Source organism: Nomascus leucogenys, chromosome 11, assembly GCF_006542625.1.
Source record: "Nomascus leucogenys isolate Asia chromosome 11, Asia_NLE_v1, whole genome shotgun sequence".
NCBI classification, from domain to species: Eukaryota; Metazoa; Chordata; class Mammalia; order Primates; family Hylobatidae; genus Nomascus; species Nomascus leucogenys.
Genome location: NC_044391.1, coordinates 44460935 through 44473763, shown reverse-complemented (window position 1 = coordinate 44473763; position 12829 = coordinate 44460935). Strand labels below are relative to the sequence as shown.

Below are 12829 nucleotides of genomic sequence, written 5' to 3'. Positions count from 1 at the left end.
GTTCAAGTGATTCTCATGCCTCAGCCTTCTGAATAGTTGGGATTACAGGTGTGCACCACCATGCCCAGCTAATTGTTGTATTTTTATTAGAGCTGGGGTCTCGCCATGTTAGCGAGGCTGGCCTCGAACTCCTGACCTCAAGTTATCCGCTTGCCTTGGCCTCCCAAAAGTGTTGGGATTACAGGCGTGAGCCACCACGCTTGTCCTATTTTCTTTATGTACCAACTAAATGATTAGTCTAGGATTTCATTATTTTAAGATTTCATGAATAGTTCAAGCTCTATCTTTTCAAAGATTTATTTATAAAATATTATCTTTCAGATTGTGTTATTTTTGTTACTGCTGTGTGGTAGATTTATCTAGCAGATTTCCGGACTCCTGATTTTTTTAAATTTTCTGATAGTTGCTGAATCTCAATATGTGACTCAAAATCAAATCTTATGTGTGATGCTGTTGAACAGGATTGTTTTAATTACTGGTTCTTCATCCATCTGTCCATCTTCATTAATTCTCTACTACTCAACCCATATCACCTTACATTTTTGAAAAACCATCTGTCAAATGATACTTTAGTATGAGGCATCTGTCTTCAATTTTTTTTTTTTTTTTTGAGTCAGAGTCTCGTTCTGTCACCCAGGCTGGAGTGCAGTGGCATGATCTCAGCTCACTGCAACCTCTGCCTCCCGGGTTCTAGCGATTCTCCTGCCTAAGCCTCCCGAGTAGCAGGGACTACAGGCGCGTGGCACCACACACCTGGCTAATTTTTGTATTTTTACTAAAGACAGGGTTTCACCATGTTGGCCAGGCTGGTCTTTAACTCCTGACCTCGTGATCCACTTGCCTCAGGCTCCCAAAGTGCTGGGATTACAGGCATGAGCCATCGTGCCCAGTCAAATTTTGCCAAGAATAATATACCAACATTATTTTCCATTAGGTGCTTTTCTTTTTTTTTTTTTTTATTATACTTTAGGTTTTAGGGTACATGTGCACAATGTGCAGGTTTGTTACATATGTATCCATGTGCCATGTTGATTTCCTCGACCATTAACTTGTCATTTAGCATTAGGTATATCTCCTAATGCTGTTCCTCCCCCCTCCCCCCACCCCACAACAGTCCCCGGAATGTGATATTCCCCTTCCTGTGTCCATGAGTTCTCATTGTTCAATTCCCACCTATGAGTGAGAACATGCGGTGTTTGGTTTTTTGTCCTTGCGATAGTTTACTGAGAATGATGTTTTCCAGTTTCATCCATGTCCCTACAAAGGACACGAACTCATCATTTTTTATGGCTGCATAGTATTCCATGGTGTATATGTGCCACATTTTCTTAATCCAGTCTATCGTTGTTGGACATTTGGGTTGGTTCCAACTCTTTGCTATTGTGAATAGTGCCGCAATAAACATACGTGTGCATGTGTCTTTATAGCAGCATGATTTATAGTCCTTTGGGTATACACCCAGTAATGGGATGGCTGGGTCAAATGGTATTTCTAGTTCTAGATCCCTGAGGAATCGCCACACTGACTTCCACAATGGTTGAACTAGTTTACAGTCCCACCAACAGTGTAAAAGTGTTCCTATTTCTCCACATCCTCTCCAGCACCTGTTGTTTCCTGATTTTTTAATGATGGCCATTCTAACTGGTGTGAGATGGTATCTCACTGTGGTTTTGATTTGCATTTCTCTGATGGCCAGTGATGATGAGCATTTCTTCATGTGTTTTTTGGCTGCATACATGTCTTCTTTTGAGAAGTGTCTGTTCATGTCCTTTGCCCACTTTTTGATGGGGTTGTTTGTTTTTTTCTTGTAAATTTGTTTGAGTTCATTGTAGATTCTGGATATTAGCCCTTTGTCAGATGAGTAGGTTGCAAAAATTTTCTCCCATTCTGTAGGTTGCCTGTTCACTCTGATGGTAGTTTCTTTTGCTGTGCAGAAGCTCTTTAGTTTAATTAGATCCCATTTGTCAATTTTGGCTTTCGTTGCCATTGCTTTTGGTGTTTTAGACATGAAGTCCTTGCCCACGCCTATGTCCTGAATGGTATTGCCTAGGTTTTCTTGTAGGATTTTAATGGTTTTAGGTCTAACATTTAGGTCTTTAATCCATCTTGAATTAATTTTTGTATAAGGTGTAAGGAAGGGATCCAGTTTCAGCTTTCTACATATGGCTAGCCAGTTTTCCCAGCACCATTTATTAAATAGGGAATCCTTTCCCCATTTCTTGTTTTTGTCAGGTTTGTCAAAGATCAGATAGTTGTAGATATGCGGCATCATTTGTGAGGGCTCTGTTCTGTTCCATTGATCTATATCTCTGTTGTGGTACCAGTACCATGCTGTTTTGGTTACTGTAGCCTTGTAGTATAGTTTGAAGTCAGGTAGCATGATGCCTCCAGCTTTGTTCTTTTGGCTTAGGATTGACTTGGCGATGCGGGCTCTTTTTTGGTTCCATATGAACTTTAAAGTAGTTTTTTCCAATTCTGTGAAGAAAGTCATTGGTAGCTTGATGGGGATGGCATTGAATCTATAAATTACTTTGGGCAGTATGGCCATTTCCACGATATTGATTCTTCCAACCCATGAGCATGGAATGTTCTTCCATTTGTTTGTATCCTCTTTTATTTCATTGAGCAGTGGTTTGTAGTTCTCCTTGAAGAGGTCCTTCACATCCCTTGTAAGCTGGATTCCTAGGTATTTTATTCTCTTTGAAGCAATTGTGAATGGGAGTTCACTCATGATTTGGCTCTCTGTTTGTCTGTGATTGGTGTACAAGAATGCTTGTGATTTTTGTACATTGATTTTGTATCCTGAGACTTTGCTGAAGTTGCTAATCAGCTTAAGGAGATTTTGGGCTAAGACAATGGGATTTTCTAGATATACAATCATGTCATCTGCAAACAGGGACAGTTTGACTTCCTCTTTTCCTAACTGAATACCCTTTATTTCCTTCTCCTGCCTGATTGCTCTGGCCAGAACTTCCAGCACTATGTTGAATAGGAGCGGTGAGAGAAGGCATCCCTGTCTTGTGCCAGTTTTCAGAGGGAATGCTTCCAGTTTTTGCCCATTCAGTATGATATTGGCTGTGGGTTTGTCGTATATAGCTCTTATTATTTTGAGATACTTCCCATCAATACCTAATTTATTGAGAGTTTTTAGCATGAAGAGTTGTTGAATTTTGTCAAAGGCCTTTTCTGCATCTATTGAGATAATCATGTGGTTTTTGTCTTTGGTTCTGTTTATATGCTGGATTACATTTATTGATTTGCGTATGTTGAACCAGCCTTGCATCCCAGAAACCAACGAGAACAAAGACACAACATACCAGAATCTCTGGGACACATTCAAAGCAGTGTGTAGAGGGAAATTTATAGCACTAAATGCCCACAAGAGAAAGCAGGAAAGATCCAAAATTGACACCCTAACATCACAATTAAAAGAACTTGAAAAGCAAGAGCAAACACATTCAAAAGCTAGCAGAAGGCTAGAAATAACTAAAATCAGAGCAGAACTGAAGGAAATAGAGACACAAAAAACCCTTCAAAAAATTAATGAATCCAGGAGCTGGTTTTTTGAGAAGATCAACAAAACTGATAGACCGCTAGTAAGACTAATAAAGAAGAAAAGAGAGAAGAATCAAATAGATGCAATAAAAAATGGAAAAGGGGATATCACCACCGATCCCACAGAAATACAATCTACCATCAGAGAATACTACAAACACCTCTATGCAAATAAACTAGAAAATCTAGAAGAAATGGATAAATTCCTCGACAAATACACCCTCCCAAGACTAAATCAGGAAGAAGTCGAATCTCTGAATAGACCAATAACAGGTTCTGAAATTGTGGCAAAGAGTCCAGGACCTGATGGATTCACAGCTGAATTCTACCAGAGGTACAAGGAGGAACTGGTACCATTCCTTCTGAAACTATTCCAATCGATAGAAAAAGAGGGAATCCGCCCTAACACATTTTATGAAGCCAGCATCGTCCTGATACCAAAGCCAGGCAGAGACACAACCAAAAAAGAGAATTTTAGACCAATATCCTTGATGAACATTGATGCAAAAATCCTCAATAAAATACTGGCAAACCGAATCCAGCAGCACATCAAAAAGCTTATACAACATTAGGTGCTTTTCAACTGCAGTTATGCCTTCTGAAATGTGAGAAAGCTAATCTAGTGTTTAAGAAGGTCAGTACCTTTGAACTAGTACAGTGCAAGAAAATTTAAATGTTTTTGCTATAATAGTATTTAAATTCATTTGGCTCTTTTAGATCTTGTTTTTTAAAGCACCATTCATGAACACATTTTCTCCCTGTCTACAGACAAAATTAACTTTTCCCACATTCATTAAATAAAATGATGACAGAATTGTGAATAAAAGGTATTATTACTGCACTAATTTTTAAGATACCCTTCCTTTCATTTATCAGTGGTAGCCTGGGTCCATGGTATTTTCCAGAGCTTGTCTTTTCAGAAAAACAGCTGTCTTTTTGCCTTTGGGTGTTTCACAGAAAATATTTTACCTCGTGACGGTCAGCTAATATATAAGCTGAACATTGTAATTCATGTTTTTAACGAATGATCTAGTTAGTAATCTTTCTATTCACTAATAATTTTTTTAAAGATTTATATTTTGGTTCATTTATTCTTCAATTTTATAGTTAGACATATATATTAGACATGTATACATAGTTACATATGTTAGACATCAATGTGTTTTAAATATATATAATGCATTTTATACATAATTTAGATTTATTTTTATTCACAGGATTAGGAATCTGCTGTTTATTTGACTGTTATTCCCTTTTATATAAATTCCCCCAGTATTAGGTTACTCTTGATCAAATGACGGAAATGGAATGTTGCCTGGAGATCTTTTGTGTCATGCTTTTGAAATATTGAAGAATGCCTTAATCTCTTCTTTATGTAAGCAGTTGCAGTAAAACCTTTTTACCCCCCTCTGGAGGACTGTGAAAGGTTTCCAAATAGTCCACATTTGCTTACCCTTCTGGTAAATAAAACTCTCTTATTAAAGTTAAAAAAAATTCTATTCACTTATATACCCCAAGGTGAAATATGACCCACTTTTAAAGAATCTACCAAAGTATAAGCAATGGCAATTTTTATTTCTTATTTTGTTTATCTATAATATGTTCCCTCAGCAAAGATTTGCGTATGAGGGCTTGTGGTGAGTGCTGTGGTTGGAGAGATGATAAGACAGTTCTTGCCCTCAAGGAGCTCACAGTAAAGTGAAAATGAATCAAATGGCTTTATTTTAAAAATTTATGCTGTTTAATTTATGCACACATCCACCTATACACTAATCATAACCCATATTAAATTTTGAAATACTAGGATATGAGACATATAAGGAATAATGTATATTTTAGAGTGAGTTAGGAATATCCTGAGACATGGTATCTACTGCAGGATTGGCAACGATTGACTGAAGGAAGTAATTTGGGTGAGATAGAATAATGACTTAGGAAACAGATATCGCTGAGGATGGGGTGTGCTCCAGAAGGACAGGTTTTTATCATTATGATAATGAAATGTTTCTGTTCATATTTCCCTAGTCTTTTATTCAAAATCATCTGACTTACTACTGGAGTTTTATCTCTTCCCATTCCTCTCTCGTCATGGTGTTCGTTCTGAATAGGTGGTGCTGGCAAGCTGTGACTAATTGTCTGTATTTTAAATGGCATTAGGAAAATTCGTTTGTTGGTAGTGCAGATATTTTTTTCTCTAGCTCTGAAAAGTCTAAATTTTCCCTTCAATTGGTAAAGTAGAACAGCCTTCCCATGCTTAACAGTCAGAGTATGTAACTCCGGAGTTAATTTGACCCTGTCTCATTCTGTTGCCCAGCCTGGAGTGTAATGCCACAATCATGGCTCGCTGCAGCCTTGACCTCCCAGGCTCAAGCCATCCTCCCACCTTAGCTTCTCGAGTAGCCAAGACTACAGGCATGTGCCACCATGCCCAGCTAATTTTGTCTGTTTTTTGTAGAGACGAGGTCTCACTATATTGCCCAGGCTGGTCTTGAACTCCTGGGGTCAAGCAATCCTCCTGCTTCAGCCTCCCAAAGTGCTAGGATTACAGGCATGAGTCACTGCACCTGGCCTATATTCTCATCTCTAATCCCAAACTATGATCAAAGATGAAGTGTTGATGTTAGTTTATGTCCTTGTTGATAAGAGGATAAAGTATATTTTTTGTTTTATTTTGAATTTTTTTGAGATATAATTAATATAACATAAAATTTACTAATTTAAGGTAAACATGTTTACCTTGCCTTGGTTTTTGATATATTCACAGTGTTGTACAACCAATGCCAGCATCTAATTCCAGTACATTTCCATCACCCCAAAAAGAAACTTCATACCTGTTAGTCACTCCTAATCTTCTCCCGTCTGCAGTCCTGGCAACAACTAATTTACTTTCTGCATCTATGGATTTGCCTATTCTGGACATTTCATAAAAGTAAAATGTATTTTTTTAATTTGTTTAGACATTACCAGAAACATCTTTACCAAATTATGCCACAAATTTGAAAGACAAGAGTTCTTTAGTTTCATCTCTCTATAAAGTTATCCAAGAGCCACAAAGTGAGGTAAGTACTTTTATGATTTATTGTGCTAGTATTATTGACTTGATTGATTTTTAATTTTTTATTGTGAAATAGATATAAAAGGGTAAGAAAATGTATATGTTTAAAGAACAATACTGAAATGAACTCTAGTGTACCATTCCCCAAGCCAAGAAATATAATTTATTACCATATTCCAGAAGCCATCTCTGAACATTTTCTCTCTTGCTAGAGGTAGCTTTGAAAAGTCTATGTCACTGCATTTCATTTTATTCATTCAGCAAGTATTTGAGTGCCCATTATGCGCCATCGGCTATGCTAGGCAATAGAGAATCAAATTGAGTAACACATGGTTTTTATCCTGAAAGAGGAAAGTGGGAGAAAATAAGTAAACACATGGTTTCAAGGCAATCCTTAATCCAGTCTACGGATAAGCACAAGTTTTCCAGGTGGCAAGTTAAAAGAATATTCCATGCAGTGGGGATAGTATACGGAGGCTCAGAAAATGCAAGGCATTTAAAGAATGGCACATAGTTTAGCCTGGCTAGTGCCTTTCCCAGTCTTTCCTCTTGCCCCACTACCACTCTTTATTTTTTCAGATGGCTAATTTAGATTTTTTTTTTTTTTTTTTGAGACAGGGTCTCATTTTGTTGCCCAGACTGGAGTGCAGTGGTGTGATCATGGCTCACTGCAGCCTTGACCTCCCAGGTTCAAGCGATCCTGTCACCTCAGCACCCCCAATAGCTGGTACTTCAGTTGTGCACCATCACACCTCGCCAATTTTTGTATTTTTGGTAGAGATGGGGTTTCACCATGTTGCCCAGGCTGGTCCCGAACTCCTGGGCTCAAGCAATCCATCCACCTCAGCCTCCCAAAGTGCTGGGATTACAGGCATGAGGCACTGCGCCTCACTAGCTGCGCATTTAGTTTGAAGGTAATAAAATAATCTATACTCCATATTCTGCTGCCTGTAAATCCTACCATTCATAGTAGAAATAGAAAAAACATTGGAAATAGGATGAAAAGTAAAAAGGTATGGCATTTGGAAAAAGGTGGATAGGCTAACGCAGTAGTTAACAAGAGAGGGTAAGGCTGTGATAGGAGCTGAATCTAGAAAGCTAGGTTTAGGACGTAACCATGGTGGGCCTCAAATTCCATCTTTAGCTGTTTAGACTTTTTTTGCACTGAGGGGTTAGGAAGGTGGCTATGTGGAGGATAGATTGGCAAATGAAAAAATGGGGAACGCAAGAAGACTAGGAAGCTATGACAGTAGCCTAGGAGGGAGCTGTTGAGAACCTAAACTTGGGCAGTGTCAGGAGGGGTGGAAAGAGGTATGGTAGAAGAGAGGGATCTAAAGTACATAATTCCTTTTGTACTTGAGTTTGATTGATGGCGTGATAGACTCTAACAGCAGATTCAGTGGTAAAGTAACATATCCTGGAGTCCAGTCCAATATGGATCTATGTATCTCTGGGATGAAACTACCAGAATTGAGGGAGGCTCTTCTTTTGAGTAGTTAACCTCTTTTGGAGGGGGTGTAGAATATCCCACTCCTACTGGTTATACTATAATGCATATCATGAATTTTAGGTGCTGAAGGGATTAGGGAGTATATTGAGAAGCCAAAAAACTTTAACTGGAATAACTGAATTGAACAATCATATTTGTCTTGTCTCTTCCTTCTCCCCAAAGCTTCTTAACTTGTATAGAATGCACAGGTAGACTGTTTTCTTGAAGGATTTTACTTTTTAAATATTGAGTGAAAGCTGTTTTAAGGTTTTCCATGTTTGGTTTAGAATTATTTCACCAAATAGGGTAAGTATAGCCATGTGCTTTATGTTTTTTAACAAATTAAATCTTGTTGATCATTTATTATTTATTATTTTGAGAAGCTTAAAAATTATTCCTCTGATGAAGTATGTTTTAACTAGGCTACTTTGGAAAGTGTTTGTAGGATAAATTTATGATTGGCTAGATTAGTTTATAGCATTCCTTTTATTCAGATAACTCTAGTGAATATAGCTGTAATGGTTCAGAGCAGTGTTTCTCAAACTACTAGTGATGATGGACCAGTTTTTTTTAAAAATTATAATCTGTCACAGATATATATGTGTATCTAAAATACATGACTAACATGCAACTCACACCATGTGTGAAGCACCACACAAATTTGATATTCCCTAACTGATGTATACTCTGATAAATCTGCTAATCACTCACTTGGATGTTGTAACAATATTAAGTTGCTATAAAAGTTTCTAAATATTTCCTCTCAATTTCTGTATTTATATTGTTGGAGATTGGTAACAGTTTGTGGATGATCCTCAGGACCACAGTTTCCGAAGCATTGGTTCTGGTCTTGCGTGTTAGTTTGTTTCATGCTTTTATTCTGGTTCATGTGGTGAAGACAGTGTGTATTCTGTATTCTTAAAAAAACCACTCGCTCTTTCAAATATATTCGGAAGTGCTTCCAAAATATAACAGTGTGATCTACTTTAACATTGTAACCTCCCTTTTGCTGTTTAGAATATTTTGTGTCTTAATTTGAAAATATTCCTAACAAGTTGATATTATTGTTTTCCAGAATTTTTGAAATTTGAGATATTGTTTCTGGTATTATTTGAAGTTCAACAAATTTGGCATTTAAACTTCACTAATAGTACTTTTTCATTATTCAGTTTTATTCATTTAATAAATATTTATTAAACACATATAATGTGTCAGGAACCACTTAGGAAGTACGAGAACAAAATAGACTAAATTCTTGATCTTGTAGATTAAAACTTGTTTTCTAGTTAGTGAGATAGACATTAAACAAATAGCTAAACATATAATACTATGTCAGTTAGTGATAAAGCTATAAGGATAAATAAAATGAAGTAAGGGAAATATGTGTTGGGACTGAGGAAGTTGGCGATTGACTCAAGATCCAAACGAATTAGGAGTTGGGGTGGAATCAGGGGCAAGAGTCTTCCAGGAGAGGGAACTGTAGGTGGAAAGGCCCTGCGACATGTGATGTGTTCAAGAAACTTATAAAGAGGCAGTTTATATGGGTACAGTGCAGTTTGCTTAAATGGCGCTAGTTTAGTTGACTATAACTTTGAGACAGGCCTATGAGTAGAGGTTAATACTAGTTAAGTCTGTTATGAAATCAGCTGTTTTTGAAAGACCTACGTAAAGTCTCCTTGGAGTTCTAGGAGTCGGGAGTCCAGAGAGTGGAGAGGTCCGGTACCAGTAGCTGCTGGTTCCTGAATAGTAGCGTTCTCCAACTTTTCCGCATCCTTTTCTTACCCAATGTTCCTGAGTAATTGTTCAATGCAAAAAATTTTGCAAGATTTTCCTTCTAAATTTACCAAAACTTGACTCTTTTCCTGCTTAGTCATTAAAGAACATTTTCCTTACTTAGTCACTAAAGAGCATTTTTGAGTCATATGCCTGTTACCACTAGAAATCTCTCTTATGATACAGACTTGTTACTTATGAATGGATTGTTGTAAAAATCCACTTGCAGCTTAGTTGTTTTAGAACTCAAAATATGTTTTTCAGTGGAGAGATGACACATGGTGACTAGGTTCTCATTAAACCCATAAAAGCCCATTTAACACATGTAAATATACTTGAGGTACAGTCTCTCTTAATAGTACTGTAAAACCTAACCATCGTAAATAATACAGTTTCCATGAAAAAAAAACATTAAAAAATGCAACCCAGACACCAGGAACACAGCAGGTTCTAATGCTCCTTTGCTTGCTTCAAATATAGTCAAGTGAGATATGTCAAACACTGTCTATATTTCCCACGCTGTTTATCATTTTATTCTTCCTGACATTTTTCAGGTATATTAGTAAAGAAGTCAAAATACCTGGCTCCAGGTCTGACCCTTGTGAGTCATGTGATTTTGGTCATAGTAGATAGCCTCTTTGTCTTAGTTTCCTTCTGTGGAAAGCGTGGATAATGATAGTGTTGTGGGAATTTAATGGGTTTATGTATGTGTAAGTACTTTGTAATCTGTGACACACTATGCAGATACTGATATTTATCTGTACTAATTTCAGATGCATAATTTCATCTAATCTTGTTGCAATATATTTCTACCTCCCCTTTGAATCTGTCTTAAGTTATACTTTCGTATGGCAAAAACTCTAAATTTTGGATTTTAAATGGGTTATAAAGCCTTTTGAGTATGTTTTGATTAAAATTATATGTTCATACAAACTGTCTTGAATAAAATTTCAAATAAGATTTCATAATTTTGCAATGTTTGTTAGACTATCTCAACTGATTTAGCTTTCTGAGGGATTTAGAGATGAGGGATGTTATGCCACAATTCAAGATTATTGATGTGGGTCCACAAAGAAAATTTTAAAAACTCCACCCTGAAAGCTAAATATCCCTAACCAGTCATTCTTTCTTCCAGCCACCTCTATCCCCATTCCAAATTCCTACGCTAAAAACTTTTCTTGTTGTCTCTGAATGGGATGACTTTGCCTCCTGCCCCTCTGTTTTTCTGTTACCTTTCCATGGCCACAGTGGACATCTGTTGCCCTCTAAAGACCATTTCAAGAGTGGAAAAAGTATTCCTTGTGGAAGATTAACTGTCAGAAGTTAGGTAATTTTTCAATAGGAAAGACTAGTTTGACTTAGTCAGTGTTTATTGAAGTATAACTTTTGTTATACCTTTTATAAATAATATTGACTTTAATTATATTCAGTTTACATATTTCACTTACTTGAAATCAAAACATCCACTGTAAATTAGTTTCTGTTCATTACCATTATTGGTTGTAGAAAATCTGTTTAGTATATTTAAATTTGTTGCCTTAGTGAAGTATAGTTCATTGGATATATATAATAAATAGCCTGATAATTTGCTTGAAAAATCAGTACCTTGTGAACAGTACCTTGTGAATCTCTTAACATATTTGATTATGACTTGTGTGCAATCATTGTATATGCTTTAAGAGAATACTTACCTATAAGAGGGTCTTACCTTGCCTATCTGATTTTTTAAAGCCCATTATAAAGTTACAGTCAGCTCTATTAACTGGATAATGTTAAGAGTGTGGTGGGAGAGGAAAAGGTTGTAGATGACTCCAAATTATGTTTAAAATAAAATTACAGCAATATTTAGATTATCCAGGGCCAATTAGTCATGGTTACAATAGGGGTCTAGATCCAGGGGGGTCTGTAGTTATTTAGCCCCCCTATGCACCAATGATTGCTGCCAGATGCTGCCATATAATAAACTCAGGAGGAGGGAAATATGACAGTAACTACCTAGGATTCCCATTCAATTTCTTCAACCCCATAGTCAATCCTTTATATATTGGCATGTGTTTTACCAGGAAGAAAGGATATTTTAGGAAGAAACTCCCTACAACTTAGCTATTTTAAGAATTTAAAAAGATACAATTTTTACTAATCTGAGAAAACCTTTTATACTTCATATAGTAGTTCCATTCAAATACAGTCCAGTTCTTGAATTAACATTTCGTCTTTCTTCCAGTTGCTAGAACCTGTCTGTCACCAGCTCTTTGAATTCTATCGCAGTGGAGAAGAGCAGTTGCTTCAATTTACGCTGCAATTTCTCCCAGAACTAATTTGGTGCTACCTTGCCGTCTCAGCCAGCAGAAATGTGCATAGCAGTGGATGCATTGAAGCTCTTCTTCTAGGGGTTTACAATTTGGTTTGTATTTAATGGAGTTAACAGAATCTTTTTTGACAAAATCAAATATATAACCTGTACAACTGCTTTTCATTTTAATAAAGCTAGTGTTTGTTTTTTCATACATCAAATGACTTGTAGCCCATTCTTCCAAATATAACTTTCTGGGGGTTGGGAGACATACAAGCATACATGTAATTATGTAACTATACCTTTATGGATTGATTGAAGGTTGAAAATCAGACCATTTCATTTCTTTTATAGAGATATCTGAAAATATCAGTGTTGCATTTTAAATTTTGTAAACTTAAAGTCCATTGTCTATAAATGATCTGTTTCTGACCTTCACAGAAAGTTTGGGAGAAAAGATTTACTCTAATATTCACCAATCATAGTTCCATAAAATCTAGACTGTCTCCGGAGTGTACAAGATTGTTTTAACATACAGCTTGCATTACTAATAGAGTTTGTATATTAATTCGTATGGTATTCTAGATACTTAAGTTTTGTACCTATCAAAATGGAAAAGAAATGTAAGGTCATTTTCTTCACATATTTCATATTTAAATGATTA

General features: G+C 36.5%; 1 protein-coding gene across 3 annotated transcripts in view; it reads left to right on the top strand.

Annotated features, from left to right (window-relative positions):
• The window catches only part of FAM126A (family with sequence similarity 126 member A), a 75814-nt gene that overhangs the window by 26188 nt on the left and 36797 nt on the right, over positions 1 to 12829 (top strand). For all 3 annotated transcript variants that reach the window (XM_003252648.4, XM_030822215.1, XM_030822214.1), the window contains exons 3-4: positions 6513 to 6614; positions 12097 to 12276. In XM_003252648.4, the coding sequence (XP_003252696.2) occupies positions 6513 to 6614; positions 12097 to 12276 (282 nt within the window). The remainder of the gene's footprint in view (positions 1 to 6512; positions 6615 to 12096; positions 12277 to 12829) is intronic.